The sequence below is a fragment of the Eubalaena glacialis genome, chromosome 7 (assembly GCF_028564815.1).
Source record: "Eubalaena glacialis isolate mEubGla1 chromosome 7, mEubGla1.1.hap2.+ XY, whole genome shotgun sequence".
NCBI lineage: Eukaryota > Metazoa > Chordata > Mammalia > Artiodactyla > Balaenidae > Eubalaena > Eubalaena glacialis.
The window spans coordinates 39869537-39888575 of record NC_083722.1 but is presented as its reverse complement, the minus strand read 5'-3'; the positions used below and the strand labels follow the sequence as shown (position 1 = coordinate 39888575).

The 19039-nt window shown below is 42.5% G+C and overlaps 1 protein-coding gene across 8 annotated transcripts in view; it reads left to right on the top strand.

Annotated features, from left to right (window-relative positions):
- The window catches only part of ANKS1A (ankyrin repeat and sterile alpha motif domain containing 1A), a 186001-nt gene that overhangs the window by 84042 nt on the left and 82920 nt on the right, over positions 1–19039 (top strand). For all 8 annotated transcript variants that reach the window (XM_061196362.1, XM_061196356.1, XM_061196358.1 and 5 more), the window contains 4 exons: positions 30–131; positions 1507–1703; positions 5476–5568; positions 10057–10177. In XM_061196362.1, coding sequence (XP_061052345.1) covers positions 30–131; positions 1507–1703; positions 5476–5568; positions 10057–10177 — 513 coding nt within the window. The remainder of the gene's footprint in view (positions 1–29; positions 132–1506; positions 1704–5475; positions 5569–10056; positions 10178–19039) is intronic.

Genomic DNA, 19039 nt, shown 5'->3' with positions numbered 1-19039 from the left:
GTGCAGCTTTTTTTTGTCTTTCCATGTAGATCACATGACTGGAAAAAGAAGTGCAAAAGAGGTAGATAAAACCCCCACAGCCCAGCCACCTCTCATCTCCAACATGGACTCCATATCCCAGAAGTCTCAGGGTGAGTCGGCCCTCTTCCGCCAGCAAAGGGGCTCTCAGCTTGAAAAGAGTTGAGCGTTCTTTGGCAGAATGGAAAATCTTAATTTAAATAATTATTTTGGGGGATTGGGAGTACTTAATAAGTTCATATTCAAATTCGTTTTTTTCCAACTACCATATGAAGTTTTCTTGGGCAAAGCTTAGGCCTTGATGGTGGACCTTTTCTTTCCTACTTTATTTTATTCTCTACTTTTAGAGTTGGCTCTATGAGAGCTATCCTGGGATGTGTGGTAGACAGGATGAACTCAAGATGAACTCAAATCTCAATGAAACCTTTTTTTTCTAACACACACTTTAGTGCCTTGAGTATAGCTGGCTCACAGTAAATATTTAATGAGTGTCATCTGGTTGGTAGATGTGTATATGGCAGATTTTAGTAGTCTATCATTTGTCCAACAAATGTGGTCTGGGTGCTAGCTTGGGCAGTCCAGCCTCTCCATCATTAGCCAGGATCCACCTTTTCAGATTGATTGAGCAGCCTTTTGGGTCCTAGGTCTGATGAATGAGACGGACAGCACACTGGCTGACACCTCCCCCAGATACAGATCACAATGAAGAAGGCTCGAGAAACAGAGCAAAGCCAGATACTGAAAAAGGAAAGGGATTTTTCAGAGGAGTGCAGAGATGCAAGAGTTCAGGGGTTCTCAGCCTGTCTTTACTGTAGAGTCCTTGTTCCCCTCCCCTGGTCACACTTTTTTTCTTGACCTCATAATTTGCTGGTAATGGGATTAGTAGTTCACTAAGCTCTTAGCTTTCAAGGATTTTACAGTTACAGTTTTGACTCTTTGCAAGTGACCCAGAGATCCCTGGTCTATAACCAGATCCCTGGTTACTTTGCAGAGTCACAAATTTGGATCCCAGGCGCTCTGAGGTTCGTAGTTATCTAGTGGGTGAGTTGCAGCCGCACAGCGCCTTCATCTCAGAAAGGCTTCACCACCCTCTATTTTGCTTGGGCACATGGAGGTTCTTGTTAAGAATTTAAAGGGATTACTGAAGTTTTCCAGTTGTACCTTGCTACATCTTATGGTTTAAGTTTATGCTGTCATGGTATTGAGGTATTTGGGAATTTATAACGATCTTGGGAGATGTCCTTCATAGATGTCAAAGGTTCCATATTGAATTAGAGAAAAATCTGTTCATTTCTCAGGGTATGAAGCGCAGATGAAACTCTCTATATTTATTCCTGTCCGTGGAGAAAGCCGTGATTTATTTTCCTGCTCTAGGTTAACGTTGGTCAAGTTCAGGTGGCCGAAGGGGCTTTGGGTTGTTCCTGTGGTGGGAAGTCCAAGACTGTGCTCTCCTCTCACCGACTCTCTTGACTTCTAACCCCTCTTCAGGTGACGTGGAGAAAGCAGTGACTGAACTGATCATCGATTTTGACACCAACACGGAAGAGGAGGGTCCTTACGAGGCGCTGTACAACGCTGTCTCCTGCCATTCATTGGACAGCACGGCCAGCGGGCGCTCGTCTGACCGGGACTCCGTGAGCAGGGAGGCCGAGGCGGCGGGAGTGAAAGCTGCTGGAGTGAGGCCTGTACGTGGCTGACCCTCCGCACCGGGGTTCTGTTGTCCACCTCTGCTCTGCTGGGGAGCGGGAGAGAGGACATGCGACCCCCAGTGCCAGCTGTGTTTCAGGGGCCTGGGTCCCACTCACCCTGTTCTCCTGGGGGCTCTGCACCATCTCCCTCTTGCTTAGTGTGGTCAAACTCTGCAGCTTGCGTTGAGGTAGAATTTTAATTTTTCCAGTTTCAATATAACCTGTTTGCATCCTTCTATTACTTTTTTGGCCTTAGAGTAAATTGAAGCATTTTATTTCTATTTAGCCTCACTGCTGCTTCTGTCTTTGGGGTCTTTGCTATATACTGTTTGTTTCTTTCTGGAGAGCAGTTCCGTCGATGAAAGAGCTTGCTAAATAAGTTCCTGTCAGCCCTGAGTACGTGTTCACCTTCCATTTGCCCTCAAAAATTTATCCATTTGTATTTGGACAGATTCTGTGTTCAGCAGGGTTGTAGCAAGGCTTAATCAGACAGTGTATGTATTAGTATGTGCATTCCTATTTTTCCCATAGTTATAACCCCTCCAGCCATTGAAATAGTAGGATGGGGACAACCTGAATTTTTCCCTCTAAAGGTCAACCTTCCCATCTGACTGCTTCTTTCTCTAGCCCTTGCTTCTTCTTCTTTTTTTTTTTTTTTAATTTTTATTTATTTTTTTTGGCTGTATTGGGTCTTCTTTGCTGAGTGTGGGCTTTCTCTAGTTGTGGCGAGCGGGGGCTACTCTTCGTTGCGGTGCACGAGCTTCTCACTGAGGTGGCTTCTCTTGTTGCGGAGCATGAGCTCTAGGCATGCGGGCTTCAATAGTTGCAGCATGCAGGTTCAGTAGTTGTGGCATGCGGGCCCTAGAGCACGTGGGCTTCAGTAGTTTTGGTGCGTGGGCTCAGTAGTTGTGGCGCGCGGGCTTCAGTAGTTATGGCTCGTGGGCTCTAGAGCACAGGCTCAGTAGTTGTGGCACATGGGCTTAGTTACTTCGTGGCATGTGGGATCTTCCCAGACCAGGGCTCAAACCTGTGTCCCCTGCACTGGCAGGCAGATTCTTAACCACTGTGCCACCAGGGAAGTCGCTCTAGCACTTGCTTCTACTTCTAGCCTTATACATTGTTCTCCAGACTCCTTACCCTCATTTTCTCTTCCAGGGTTTTACTGTGAGCCTAAGCCTGAATCAGTGGTCCCATGGCCCTTCCTTCCTGCACTGTTGAGGTTTTGAGCATTGCACTTTTAATAAACAGGCATTGCTCTAACAGGATCCCTGTGATAGTCCCACCTTGAGGCATATTTTCAGGTGTATATTACTTCCTGTTGGAGAGGCTAGCCCTTCCCTTTTGGTGCAAATCTGGCTTATGACCATTTTGATGATCCTTTGGCTGCCTGGTGATCCTCAGGCTTTTCATTAACGCCCTGGGAATGGCCTGATGTTTTTGGTGTTCTTTTTCATTAGGCTCCTTGCCCTGCCCTGGGATAGTCCCAGCATTTCAGTATGGATTTTGGAAAGGCCCACCAGTCTTGTGGTAGAACCCCCAGAGCGGGTGTTATCGAGGACTGTGATGAAACTCCTTGTCGGTGGTGAAAGCAAGTGCATATGCCGAGCACCGCTCACACAGTGCTTCTGCAGACAGAGCTAGGGTTTTTTTTGTTTGTTTGTTTGTTTGTTTCCACTTCTTTCACTGTTAGGTACAAAGGAATTAGGGAAATCCAACCTGTGGAGGAAGGTGTTGCTTTCAGTGGCACTTACAGGTGACGCCCATTAGAGGGAGCTGGAGGCTTTGCAAGAAGAACATGGGGTTCCTGAAGTAAGCTTTGAAGGAGCAAATTCCTGTGAGGCTTAGCCACTGATTTACACAGGTTCTTTGTTCATCCCACTGTAGTAATCTAGCCTCCTATGGTCCTGCTAAGTAGAAACTGATACATCTTGGGGTACATGCTTTGCCAGTTTTACTTGAGTATGTTGTTGCCGTGCTGCCTTCCTGGTCCTTGGTAATTAACTGTGGCCAAGGGACTGTTCTACGTCTTGTAAACACAGCGGATGGTATCTATAAATCAGCTTCATAGTTCCAGGCCCCTGGGACATAGTTTTCATGGTAGAAAAGACCGTGAAAGACCCATGCTTCTCTTTCTTTCCAGGGGCCCTGGTGATTACCTCTTCCACAAGAGCCTTTCATATTGTTCTTTCTAGGCTCCTTTAGCCTTGGGAAGGCTTCTAGGATGAGTCATTTTTGTTGTTGTTACGTTTCATTTTGGTTTTCTTCAGCTCTTTGTGTCCCACAGTTGGATAACTGGTGAGATTATGGGCCTGCTCCGTCTGCTGTTCCCCTCCTTACAAGGGGGCCCTGGACCAGGCTTGTTCCTACGCTTCTGGAGCAAAGAAGGGTGGGGAAAGTGGACTTAGTGGGAAATCTGACCTAAAAAGCTTTGTTCAGCTTGACCACATGAACTTGTTTTGGAGTCGTTGCCATTGGGCATCCATCCGGTAGCAGGGGATATGGGAATGACCAATTTATCAAGATATAATACCAAGCAGTAAAGCGTGTTTAGCAGAGAGATCATGGATGCCAAGTGCTAACTAACCCGGTGGCTCCTAAAACATGAGAAGTGTCTTTCCTTGCAGGTTTCTCTGAGGCTGTCACATAATTCAACACTCACCTCCACACCGACGTGTAAAAATACTCTCATTCTAGCAACACAGTGGACTAACCTACAAGCCAGGGAAGGAGCCTGCAGGTCAACTCCTGTTTCAGGTTCCCACTCCCTTCCTTGTAGGAACATTGACTCTCAGGCATAAATAGGACTGTGTGATATAAAGACGCTGAAAGTACAGCAGGGATAGTGGCAAAACTCTCTTCAGCTTTCTTTCACCAAAGATCATTCTGTATATTCCTGAAACTGTCTACCCATGATCTAGATAATCCCCTCTTCAGTGAGTTTCTTGCTCTAGGGCAAGGGGTTGGTGAACCAAGACGCACAGACAGCTGCCTGTTTTTGTGAATAAAGTTGTATTTGGAACACATCCATGCCCGGTCATTCACATATTTTCTATGGCTACTTTTGTGCCCCAGTGGCAGAGTTTACTGCAAACCCTAAAATATTTACTGTGTAGCCCTTTAAGAAAAAGCTTGCCAACCCCTGCAAGGGCAGATAACTGACAAATAGTCCTTTTTTAAATGGGCTGAGATGAAATAGGGTTTTCATATGCTAATGATACATAATAGTAATCATTGAAGGAGGTGACCAAGGATAAGAGACAGTTCTGAGCTTTGAACAACATTCAAGTTTGAGCAGGAGTTGATGTATTTGCCCTTGATGGATTTCCTCATTACTTCCCTAATAATTTTGATTTGTTAGAACTCTGACAAGTTGATTCTTTTGATTTAGTGTTTCCTCTTTTTAGAGTAGATTGGAAGTTGAGCCACTGGTTTTCCTATACTCGAGTTTGTGTATCAGTATCATGAAGGACATTTTCTGATGAGGTAGTTGTGTGTTTTCAGTGCTGGTATTTCTCACTGTGGTCAAGGATATGACAGAGGTGTTTATAGACTCTGCTACAAACATCAAAAAACAAAGAGCAATGCTAATTGAATTGTGTATGTGTGCAGGGTTCTCCATCTTGTTCAGATACTAAACCTTGAGTTTAGTCTTTCAGGGGAATTCTTTACATTATTCTTTTTTATTTCTAAAGACTGAGATAAGAGTAAACCAAAGAGTTAAATTCTTGAAAAAAGACATAGTAAAATACTTATTTTTTCTCTTCTACAGAGGGAACGTCCTCCCCCTCCAGCAAAACCACCACCTGATGAAGAGGAGGAAGACCGCATAGATAAGAAGTATTTTCCCTTGACAGCTTCTGAGGTAGAGGGTCGAAGGTTTACTCCCATCACTGCAATAGGATTTTTTGGAAAGTGCATCAAATGCGTGCTTAAAGAAGACTTTGCTTTGTCATTTTTTTTTATCACCTCTTTGGATTAGTAAATTTGCATTGTGTATATCAGTAATCCAAAATAGGACCTTTCAAACTCACTCAAAAGTACTAACCAAGGAATTTTACTAGGCTCTCTAGCAGATGGGCCAATTATTGATCTGCCATGCCACATGAGAAGCCAAACATGCACATTCTCCTGGTTCCATTAGGCTAAACAGTCTCACTTTTGGCTCTTGTACCTGTTTTGTCTTTTGATACAAAGTGTAGAGTATCCCCCTAATCACTGTTCTCTAGACTCAGTCAGATTAGCAAGCTTTGATGCTTGTGACCCAAAGGCCTTATTTCTGTTTTTGCATTTTCCCTCTTCATTTCATATGAAGAATCTGCACCAGGACAAACATGGAAAATGTCATGAAAACTCAACTAGAAGAGAAATAGGAGTCATGGGGGCAGGGGAAATCAAAGGAGGTAATTTGAAAAGAATAGTTCACCTTTTCAAAAAAGAAATGTTATCCTGGGGCAAATAGTTCAACCTTCTCACTTAGGTATATGAAGAAAATCATGTTTTCCTTAATCTTTCATCTTCCCAATGCTCCTTTAACACTTCCTGCCATTCAGAGAATATATTTATTGAGTGTTTATTCAAAATATTATATAATTTCAATAGTTTTTTGTAGCTAATTCAATGCCCTATTGTTCTTTAACTTAAAAACCAGCTAACATAAACTAGGCAATTAAGTCTCATTACTTTGTCCCCAGAAGTCGGAGTTAAGTTTTTTTTTTACTGCCATGGACCATCCAGTGAGACAGGTTCTTTTATTTAATATAAACATACGCAACCAGAAGGATGACATCAGTTTGACAAAATGTATAAATACAAGGAAGCCCTTTTTAGAATGTAAAGTCAGTGTTGGAGATAGGGATGATTTCTATGCTAGGTACAAATTCTGTCCTTATTTCTTTCTATCCCTTAATTACAAAATACTTACTATCATGACTCAACTAAGGGGTCTCTAGAATTACAGGCTCTAGGGTAATAATACATTGCCAGCAGATACAAGCACATGTAGTAAACCCCTACACGTTTTTATATAGAGGTTTGCTTTATTACTCCCTTTTTACAAGGAGAAACCTAGTAATATAGAGCGTATTCAGTTGGGGCTGAGTCTCTGTAAATGCCCTATACCACCTCTTTCACAAGGACTTGGATTAAATTTTCTGGTGCCCAAGGATAAGGGCAAGGCTCCTAAAGAACTATTGGATAACCAGCACTTTCTTTTCTACCAGGGCTTTCTAGGGCATACAGTTTGGCAATAATACTGTATCAAAAAGTAGGGAGAGAAATATCCCTATTACTCTCCTGGATTGGAGACTGTGTCTGAGCTACATCTTCTAGGACTTGCTTCCGAATAGCCTGGAATTCTGGATCAGTTGGACAACCATAGTCAGTATTTGGAAGACCCTGAGAACCCTGGCTTCGCTTCCTAAGTGATGATTATAAGTACATAAATATAGAGGTGATGTGCTCTGGGTTATTATCCTTTTAATGATCAAGACAGATTCTGTTTGCTATAGTCTGAGTGGATAAGTCTTCTCCAAAAGCAGACTTTTTTTTTTTGGACTGTATTCTTCACCATCTTCATTTCTTATACTCTCAAAGCTTTAATACCCTAAACCTCATTCCTGTCCTAGCAGGCGAGCAATCTGACCCAGTGTTCGTTTCCTATTTGTGAGGCTTGTCATTGTTAGATGACCCATGAAAGCCTTTAAGAGAAGCTGAGTATACTGGCTCCAGGAGAGCTGATCAGAGTAATGACCAGATCCTGAAACTGTCTTAAAAAAAATTAAACATATTCACACACGTGTGTGCACACACACAAGCTAATTAGCTGTTTTCGCCCCACCAAAGGGGCTGCCAACTGCATCGGACTGACCGGTGTCTTCTCTGTGCTCAGATGTGCTAAATGTTCATGGGAAGTTGCAGCTGCTGTGGTATCTCTTCCCAGAAAGCTGCCCACACCCCAACTGGCCATTCCATTGGTCACAGTTGGGTGGTAACTGGTAGTCGCTTTTCTCTGCAGCAAAAATGTTGCTTTCCATATAGCAGAGAATACTTTTTTTTTTTTGGTTTTGATTTATTGCAAGCCCTGGAAGAAAGGGGAAAAAGATTAAGGAGTAATTTAGTAAAGAGCAGAATCCTTTCTGTTGCGAATCAGTTATTACCATATTCACTGTGACACAGGGCTTCTTGAGTGGGCGCTAGGAAGACTTGAAGAAAAGCAGTTTATTGCTTTTTTTGTGAGATTTTAATCCCATAGCTGGCAGAGGCCAGGACCAAGAGGAAAAGATCACCCTATGAGTTGTGTGGGTATGAGCAGGGGGCACTCATTAGACATCTGAAGGAGGGAGAGGATTCTGAATTGGGTGGAGAAACCACACTTCCCAGAAAAAAAATGAGGCCAGCTCGATCCAGAATCAGGTGGAGTGAATTTTATGGCCCTGGCTCTGCTGGGAGCTCCCTGTGTAACCGGGTTTTGTCACCTGCAAAAGGAACGAGCTGGAACCAGGTACTGTCCAGCTGTGACTGTAATGGTTCGGGTCCCTTCCAGCTCTGCCGTTTGCTGGTTCCCTGCTTCCACTTGTGCACAAGAGCCAGGCACGGAGCAAACACAGGTCCAGTGGGTCTGATTTTCCAGATGGAAGTCATCAGACCCTTCCTGCTTGGGAAGAAAGGGTATTATAGGCCGGGCACCCAGGCTGTCAGATACCTCTCAGAGAAGTCTGCCTGGGGCTACGTGAGAGCTCTTGCTGTGCGCAGAACACTCACAGAATCAGATTTCCAGGGCTCTGCCTAAGTGATGGCTCTGGGTGTGTAAACTTGCAGAACACAAATTCCTGTCAGTAAAGCCTGTGGTATTAAGTTGACACTGTCTGAACTGCTTAACGGTCCCTCTTTGTTCCCTTAATTGTGTTCCTGTGAAGAGGCAAAAGGAATAAGTAATACAGGCAAGTAGCTCATTGTAATGAAAGAGCTTTTAGCTTCCAGGTGGCTCTCAGTCAGTGGAGGTTCCTGCTGTGCTTAGCAGAATTTTGGAGAGACCACCATCCTGCCTTTGGAGTGGCAGCCTTGTTAACAAACAGGAGCTGCAGTCTCTCACTGAGTCTGAGGCTGCTAGAATCTGTGTTGTCTCATTAGGCTGTAACGCTGTGAGCTATGCCTCCAAGAAGCAAGATCCTACTGAATCACAAACCTGCTTTGTTTCCGGTGCACCGTGAGACACATCAGTGAAGGAGGAGGTTTCAGTGGCACCACAGTGCCACACTTGTAGGGTCCCGTTGTTTGTTAGGTGGACTTGTGAATCCCTCTCACACCCTCGTTCATAATATATTACTTGTTCTAGCCAAACTGCTCAAGAAGAGATTTTGTGCTTTGGTTGGCTTTCCTAATCGCCAGTCTATGATTATTCTTAATTTGCCTGTGAAACACATTGGCTTCTTAGGAGAGATGAGCTAGGATTATCCTCTAAAGCAGGTATCTCCATTCTCTCTCTCAGTGTGACTGTAGCAGTAATCGGGGTGTTTCTGGCTTGGTTCGAGATGCCTGGCTCCTCTGGTACCGTGACTGGCTGTGGCCACCAGGCCCCCAGCTGACTCAAGCCGGTTGGCAGGTGTAGGGGCCAGCTCTGGTCAGTCATTTCATCAGAGACACTTGGCTGCCTGGATTAGGGATTTCTCAGGAGACAGAGCTGCTTTTTCTCCACTGAAATTCCTGCTGCCCATCCACTTGCCTCTTTTCAGAACAGAGATTGGTGGAATTGATTTAAGATTGTATTTTCATAGGTGTGGTAGGAAGCCAGCTTGGGGGAAATCCTCATCTATAACCCACAGGGCCTATGAGGAAGGGCCTACAAAAATAGAGAAGGATTTACAGAATGCTTTGTTCCTAGTAAATACCAGTCAGTCAGGGTCAGTCAGAAGTCATGCTGATTCCCTCTTGAGAAGAGGGGAAGGATCCCAGCCTTGGGGTACTGTGTGAGCATATTAGGAAAGAAGCATGGAGAAAGAAGGCCTTATGATGCATGGTGGCTAAAAACCGCTTGGGAGGTGTTACCCACAGAAAAGAGATCCTGCAGAACACTGAAGAGGGAAGAGGCAGGGGAGGGGAGAATCTTGGATTTTATGGCATTTTGAAGGATGAAATGAAGGAAGGAAAGGGGAATATTTTAATCCAAGGCCACTGAGATTTGAGGTCCAGGTGCGTAGCCAGGAAAGCATTGTGATTCCCTGTGACACTTGACTTATTTACCTTCTCTTCCCCTCCGATGCAAAAGGAGCCAATAATCTCAAATTTGTTTGACATAACCTGTCTGGGTGTTAGCCCCCCACATGAGAAGTACCGTGGTGTTTGTTTCTCTTAGGTCTTGACTGTGAGACCCTGGATTCAGGGGAGCGCAGCCAGGGAGGAGGACGAGCATCCTTATGAGCTACTGCTGACAGCAGAGACAAAGAAGCTGGCATCCGTGGATGGAAGGACAAAAGGTAGAGCCCCCACCCCTGCTCCTGGCAGAAACAACTCTGAAAGGATTTTTTTTTAAAATTATTTATTTATTTATTTATGGCTGCATTGGGCCTTCGTTGCTGCGCGCGGGCTTCTCATTGTGGTGGCTTCTCTTGTTGCGGAGCACGAGCTCTAGGTGCGCGGGCTTCAGTAGTTGTGGCTCGTGGGCTCTGGAGCACAGGCTCAGTAGTTGTGGTGCACGGGCTTGGTTGCTCCGCGGCATGTGGGATCTTCCCGGACCAGGGCTTGAACCCATGTCCCCTGCATTGGCAGGCGGATTCTTAACCACTGCGCCACCAGGGAAGTCCTGAAAGGATTTTTTTTTTTTTTTTTTTTTTTAACTTTGGGTTTATTTATTATTTATTTATTTACTTATGGCTGTGTTGGGTCTTCGTTCCTGTGCGAGGGCTTTCTCTAGTTGCGGCAAGCGGGGGCCACTCTTCATCGCGGTGCGCGGGCCTCTCATTATCGCGGCCTCTCTTGTTGCGGAGCACAGGCTCCAGACGCGCAGGCTTAGTAATTGTGGCTCACGGGCCTAGTTGCTCCGCGGCATGTGGGATCTTCCCAGACCAGGGCTCGAACCCGTGTCCCCTGCATTGGCAGGCAGATTCTCAACCACTACGCCACCAGGGAAGCCCCTGAATGGATTTTTAAAGTTTGTGATCCTGGGCGGAAGGAGATGATGGTGTTCCTTGGGCTGGGGAAGTTGGGTTTCAGGGCAGTCTGGGCGGTGGGTGTATTATGGCCTTTCATTTTCAATACCTTGGGCTGGAGTGGTCTTGTCACCTTTCAGCGTGCGAAGCAAGGAAAAGGTCGGGTCAGACTAGGTGAGCGCCCTGGGAGGGGAGGCTGCCAGCATTGTGGCAGAGGTTGATTTGGGGTCTCAAATCACAAACCCTCAAGTTAATGTGGTGGAAAAACAAGCCCAACAAGTCATTCCCCTTGGGTTCAGGCTGCCGGCACAGACTCTGCTTTGAGTCCTGACCTCAGACTGAGACACTTCTGGGGAGGGGCCCGTGATTGGCTGCCACCGGTAATTGGAGTGCTCTGTCGCCTTGGCCTACTTTCATTGCCTCTGCAAAATTCAGTTTCCTCCGCGAGGGGTGAGGGCTGCAGGACTGAGAACCAGCCAGGCGGTGTAAACGTGGTCCCGACAGGGGTGAGTGTGCACCGCTGGAGCATTTGGGACAACCTCTGTCTCCTAAGGAAGAACAAGAAGGGGCAGTGCAATTCCCACTGCAGTTTGAAGGAACTCCTGCGGCCTCTCCCAGCTCTCTATCGCTTGCAGGTCCCAGGTCCTTCACGGGGTATTATTACTGCTTCCTTCAGTCCTCTGACAGCCCATGGTTCAGGTAAGACTGGGGGATGCAGTGGTGTCTTTTGAAGTACCCTTTGCGAGGCCTGTCAGGGTAGGAGTGGCTAAGAGAACGTGTGCAGATGTGTCTGACGCTGCAGACCTTATTTTTAATGGTCCTGTGTAAAAGGTTTCTCCTCCTTAAATGCAGAAATTTTGTGGTTATTTTCATGGTAGTTGTTTTGTTTTGATTTGTTTTAATGGTTTCCATTTGGAGCTTTTAAAAAAAGTTATGATTTAGAAACAGTAAAATTCACCCTTTTTGTGTACAGTTCTCTGAGTTTTAGCAAATACAGTCATTTGACTGCCACCACAATCAAGATCCAGAACAGTTTCATCACCAAAAGATTCTCCTGTGTACCTTTGTTGTCAGTCCTGCCCCCCTCCCTTACCCCGGGCAGTCACTGCGCCAATGTCTGTAGCAATGATTTTGCCTTTTCCAGAATGTCGTATAGATGGAATCATATAGTACGTACCTGAAAAGGGTTCCCAGACCCAGTTCCAGTGTGTGTGTGTGTGTGTGTGTGTGTGTGTGTGTGTGTGTGTACGTCAGTGGGGTGTATGAGAATTCAACTTAATTCTGACACTATCTACCTGGGGATAGAATCAGATTCCACAGGTAAAGGGCTCAGTCCCACAAGACAGCCCTCCGCTTCAGATGCTGATCACAAGCCCGGGTTAACATCTGTGCTTCTGACCAACTGGCTACAAATTGGAGGCTCCAGTGACTCCCTCCAACTCAGGATGCCAGTTGCAAGTCCAGGTTGTTACCTGGACTTCTGACCGACTAGCTATAAATCAGAGGTTCCCACGACCCTCTTCTCAGGTTCAATTGATTTGCTAGAATGCCTCACAGAACTCAGGAAAACCCATTTACTCACTAGATTACCAATTTATTATAAAAGGATATTAAAGGATACAAATCAACAGCCACATGAAGAGATACATAGGGCGAGGTCCCGAACAGAGCTTCTGTACTCCTGGAGCTTGGGGCCTGGCACGGTGGCATGCAAAAGTGTTCTGGTTTCCCCCATGTGGAAGCTCTTGGAAAAAAATAGGGACCAAAAAGCTGTCTTTTTTGGTTTTTATGGAGGCTTCATTGCACAGTCATGATTGACTAAATCATCTGCCAATGGCATTGATTCAACCTCAAACCCCCTCTCCCTTCCCTGGGAAATCAGGGGATGGGACCGAAAGTTCCAACCCTCTGATCACATGATTGGTTCTCCTGGCAAGCAGCCCCCACCCTGGGGTGGTATCCAAAAGTCACCTTCAGGGAATTCCTTGGCGGTCCAGTGGTTAGGACTTTCACTGCTGTGGCCTGGGTTCAATCCCTGGTCGGGGAACCAAGATCCCACAAGATGCGCAGCACGGCCAAAAACAAACAAACCAACCAACCAACTAACCAAAAGTCACCTTCATTAACAGCTTATCAATCAGAAAATTCCTTGGGTTTTGGGAACTGTAAGCCAGGAACTATGGATGAAGACCAAGTGTATCTGAGAAATATATTTTGGTCATCCGAATGGCCAAATATATATACATATTTCCTATAAATCACAATATTCCAGTACCCTTTTGAGTCTGGTCCCTTTCACTTAGCATAATTCATTTGAGACTCATACTTGTTGAGTGTATTAGTAATTTGTTCCTTTTCATTTCTGAGTAGTATTCCATTGTATGGACATACCACAGTTTGTCCATTCTCTAGTTGAGGGCCATTTGGGCCATTTACAGTTTTCGGCAATTGCAAATAAAGCTACTATAAACATTTACATAGAGGATTTTGTGTGAACATAGGTTTCATTTCTCTTGGGTAAATGCAAGAAATGAAATTGCTGGATCCTATATAAATACATGCTTAACTTTATAAGAAACTGCCAAACCATTTTCCAGAATGGTTCTACCATTTTACATTCCTATCAGGATTACAATTGCTGTGTGTGCTCCCCAGCACTTAATATTGTCAGTATTTAAAAATTTTAGCCATTCTAATAGGTGTGTAGTGATATTTCGTTCTGGATTTAATTTGCATTTCCCTAATGACTAATGATGTTGAGCATCTATTAATGTGATTCTTTGCCATCCTTGTATCTAATCAAGTTGCCATTTCAAGATCTTTTGCTCATCAAAAAAATTGGGTTGTTTATTATTATTGAGTTGTAAAGATTCTTTATATATTTTGGATATAAGTTTTTTATCAGATATATTATTTTCTCCTAGTCTGTGATTTGTCTTTTTATTCCCTTAACAGTGTCTTTTGAAGAGCAGAGTTTCTTAATTTTGATGAAGTTCGATTAATCCTTTTTTTCATAGATAAGGTCACGAATATTTTTTCCTATATTGTTTCTATAAATTTTATAACTTTAGGTATACATTTAGATCTATGATTCATTTTGAGTTAATTTTTTTATATAGTGTGTGGTATGGGTAGCGATTTATTTTTTTGCACATGAATATCCAGTTGTTTTAGCACTATTTGTTGAAAAGACTGTCCTTTCTCCAGGGAATTGCCTTTGCTACTTTGTTACACTCTTTCAGAATTGTTTTAGGTATTCTAGTTCTTTTATCTTTCCAGACAAAATTTTAGAATCAGCTTATTGATTTCTACAAAAAGTCCTGCTGGGGTTTTTCTTGGAATTTTGTGTTGAGTCTCTATAGCAGTTTGGGAAGAATTGATATCTTAACTGTATTAAGTCTTCCAATCATGTTGGTGGATTTTTAATTAAAACTTTAAAGAGAGTGGAGTGGAGCATTGATGCCTACTCTAGTTGTTTAGTAATAAATCATACTGAAGTTAACCCTTGAAGAACAAGTTCTCAGTTTATTTAATGCTCTGTTTGAAAGTGGTTCTTAGTGAGGGAAGAATCTTTAGTATCATGGAGGAGTGAGATTCTAATTCTTTCTTTCAAAGGCTTGATCTGGAACCCCTACAAGATAGCTGGCTCAGCCTTTGAAAGGAAGGAAAGGGGAAACTTTCCCAGATGAACTTCATAAATGGGGCCAAGTGCCCTTGATAGGAATTTTCTATCCTCAGGTTAAGAAATCTCCAGGTTAAGGAGAGAACTACCAAAGAGGATTTCTGACCTCACATCTCATCCTCATTTGCTTTGGTTTCTTCCAGCTCTGCAGCATTGGGCTAACTGTTGAGAGTGGGCAGTAGGGGAAACAGATTTAGTTGAACCACAGCATGGGAGGTGTGCCTGCCTCCAGGCTAGCTGCTTAGATCACTCAAAGAGCTTTCAGACAAAGGAGTTGAGACATTAGATATGAAAATAGGCTCTGCCGATTTCTCTGTAGCCTGGAAGAAATGCCTGCTAGTATTGGTAAAAGTGAGGCAAGTCAGCAGATGATGTCGCATGTTAGTACATATTAAATTTTGCCTGCTTTTCCACTAATGTCATTATCTTAGGCAGCTTTTATGAATTAATTCATCAGTTTTCAAAAAGGCCGTGTTAATGAGACTACCAGAGCTCTCAGCTCCTCCTTTATAATTGAGGCAACTACAATGTGAGGGCTGGGATAGGAGATTTTTTTAAAATTACATTTTAAAATTACATTCATTTTAGCTCACTGGAAAGAAAAATTTCAAATAATAGAGAAGTGAATACACACAAAATGCTCAGATTCTTCTCACCTCTCTGCTACTCACAGTTGCCATTGGTGGCCATAGTTTGAAAGTATGCTGTATGCTTCAGGCCCTTTGCTATCTTAATATAAAAGTGACCATGTGAGATTTTGTTTGTTTTTTAACCTAAAATAGGATCATATTTTACCAACTATTTTGCAGACTTTTTTTTTACAATTTACCTTGTTCATAGATCATAAATACAGTTTTGTCACAGTCCTAAAATCTACCTTATTCTTTTAAAATTTTTGTTAAATATCCCATAACTCATTTTTCTATTCTCTAGCTGATGTATGTTTAAGTTGTCTTCAGTATTATTTCTGTTATAATTTATGCTGCTGTGGACATTCCATACATTCTTACATGCTTATACGAGTATTTCTCTAAAAGACATTGATAGAAAGTAGAATTAGCAGGTCAAAGTGTAGGTACATGTCTAGATCTAATTGGTGGAGCCACATGGCCCTTCCTTAATGGTGAACGAGCATGCTCTTTTCCCTATACCTTTACTAACATGGAATATTATCACTTTTTAATGCTTTTCACCATGGTAAGCAAAAAAAGTGACTTTAGAATTTGGCATTTGCCTGATCTAGTGAAATTGAGCACCTTATCTTATTGATTAGTATTATATATTTAGTCTATGAGTTGCCTATCTTTTTCCTTTCCATTTTTCTACTTAGAAACTAATGGTAGTAGAAATACTTTGCATAAATACTGATAATATTTGACCAGAGTGGCACTCAGAGGAAAGTTTTTATCCTTAAATTCATTTGTTAAAAAATAAGAAAGACTGAAACTTAACCAAAAGAAAGTATCAGAGAGGAATTAATAAAGATAAAAGCAGATAGTACACATCACCTACTTTATGGTATGCATGTACACCTCAGTTAAACACAGAAAGAAAAAAAGGAAAACAAAGAATGAAATTACAAAAAAAAAAAGCAATAGACTTGAATATTGCAATGAAAACTTGTGTTTTTTGAAATATCTCGACATTTCTGATCAAGAAAAGGGAAATACAACATGTAGGAATAATATAAGAAATATATAACCATAAATGCAGAGATTTTAAAAATAAATAGAAAGAATTTATAAGAATAAATTTTTTTATTTGGTTAGTTAGAAGTTGCTACCATCCTCCTGGGATGAATTGTCTGGGTGTTATTGGTCCATCACAATGACTAGTTGAGGAAGGGTTACTACTGGCATTCAGTGCCCAGTGACCAGGAATCCTAAGCATCTTGCACCATGCAGGACAAACCTTCACAGTGAAAAATCTTCCCACCCAGAAATGCCATTTGTGTCTGTAGAAATGACAAAAACTGACAGAAGGAGAAAGCTTTAATAGATCCATGAAGTAGAAAGCCCATCTCCCCTCTCCCACAAAGGCACTAGGCCCAGATGGTTTTATGACAGTTTTATCCGACTAGATATTCCTCTGTTATTTCAATTGTTTCCAATGTAGAAAAAGTCTTCTGAAATCTTTATACAGGACTAGCAGAGCAGAGCAATGTTTTGTGTATCACTTATTTCTCTATAGTGTTTAACTCTTTGCCCACTGGACATTGGGGGCCTGCTACTGCTCAGAGAAACAGTGGACAACTTTCTAGGTTTGCTAGCAAATAGGAAAGTAGCCAGGAGCTCTAAAAGTCATTGTTCTCTCTGGTGCTTTTCTGCAGCATCCACTAATAGTGCTTAGGTCCAGGTGAAGTGGTTACTTAACTTAGGACAGTGATGCATGATTATCTGAAAACAGTGATATATGTGGACTCTTTGGCACACAGCTACACTTTGGAGGTTTTAAGAAGCAGTTAAAACAGTATTCCTGAGAGCTGTGCATTTAGGTCCACGTGAAGTTAGTGCACGAGTATGAAGACCTCAGTCTTCTTGGAGGGGAGGAAAATGTTCTTTTAGCTTCTCCCTCTACTCCCACATCCAAAGGGCTGCCAATTTCTGAGCCTTCGGGGAATTCTATAGTGTGAGTTTTGGCTTTTCCCTTTGGCAGCTTGGGATTGAGTTTTCTTGGGGGTGCTTTCATTTGCACATCTTTTAGAAGGAGGCCCACTTTTACTATTAGTTTAGTAAGACTTTGGGAAGAAGATTTAAATAAGTACCTGTATTCAGTCCACCATCTTTGCTGGGAAGTCCAGGCTAAATATTCTTGGTAGATTCCAAGGTGTAAATTTGGGTGCTTTTCCCAAAGGCAAAAAATGTAAATGAGAGAGTTTAACAATTAAGCCTCATCTTCAGCAGCTTCCTCTTCTCTCACCCCTTGCATTAGAGGAGCCCTACTATATAACTGTCTTGCTCTTATCAATTTATATTTCTGAGTTGGAATAGTTTACTTTTCTTTCCATTATGGAACAAGTTAGAACTTTGTCAGCTATGCATCTATATTTTCTTTCACCAAATGTATCGACAGCCATTATATACAATATGTATACATGAGACATATGTAAAATAATCATAAAAGGGCAGAATATGTTAAATTCATGTAAAGTCGTATAAAAGTAATTTCAGAGTTCAAAGAGGAATAAATTATGTCAGTGTAAGAGATCAGGGATGGCTTTATGTAAGAAGTGCATTTGAGCTGAACCCAAAAATAGAGAATTGTACTTGATCGGCAGAAATAAGGAGGAAGGAGAGGGCCTTCCAGGCAGAGGGAGTGGCATAAATAACAGTAAGATGACAGGAGACGATAGCATGTTTGGAGAATGGAAAATAATCTAGTCCTCGAACAAAGGACTAGTCGTAGAATATTGGATCTCAAATGGCAGTCTTTATTCCAAAGACCGTGAAGTATTGTTGAAGCTTTTTGAATGAGGTGACAGGATAGAAGCCACACTTTAAGTACAATCGTCACTTGGTATCCTCAGGGGATTTGTTCCAGGATACCCCCAGATACCAAAATCCTCAGACGCTCAAGTCCCTTATATAAAATGACATAGTTTTCATATATAACCTACCTGTATCCTCCTGGATACTTTAAATCATCTCTAGATTACTTCTAATACCTAATACAATGTAAATGCTATATAAGTACGATAGTTGCTGGTATGTGGTAAATTCAAGTTTTTCTTTTTGGAACTTTCTGGAATTTTTTTTTTTCTGAATATTTTCAATATGTGATTGGTTGAATCCACAGATGCAGAACCCATGGATATGGAGGGCTGACTGTTTGTATAATTGTAGAATCTTAGATTGCAGTTGGGAGAGACTGGAGTCAGGAATACCCTGAAGTCAAGAGACTTCAAGGAATCTCTTGAAGGAAATTGGAGCCCAAACTAGGGGGATAATGGAAAGTGATAGGAAGGAGAATATGGATAGCAGAGGTTTTGAAGAGGTAGCATTAACAGGATCTTACAACCAAGTATGGATGAAAGAGGAGGAGAGAGTATTGAGGATGATTCTAAGGTTTTGAGCCTGGTTAATTGGGGAAATATTGTGCAACTAACAGAAATAGGGAATTGAAGGAGGAATGCATTTGAGGAAATACGTTAAGTTCAATTTTGGATAGGTTAAGTTTGAGATGTTTCAGGTACCAGAATATCCAGCTAAAAATACTCCATAAGCACTTGGAAATGTGGGTCTGATGTTCAAGAGAGATGTAATGATTAGAAATACAGATTCATGAATCATCCACATTGAGGTGATGGATAATGTAAGAGAAAATCAATTGCTGAGGGAAAGACTAGAGAGATTGAAGAGGTCAAGAATAGAACTTACTTTTAGAGGAAAATAAAGGAAAAACATGGGAAGATAACCAGGATAATGCAGTGTCTTAGAAGCCAACACGGAACTTCCAAAAACCCCAAAATCACTGTGGTTTAAACAAGATAGAAGTCCAGAAGTTAGGAG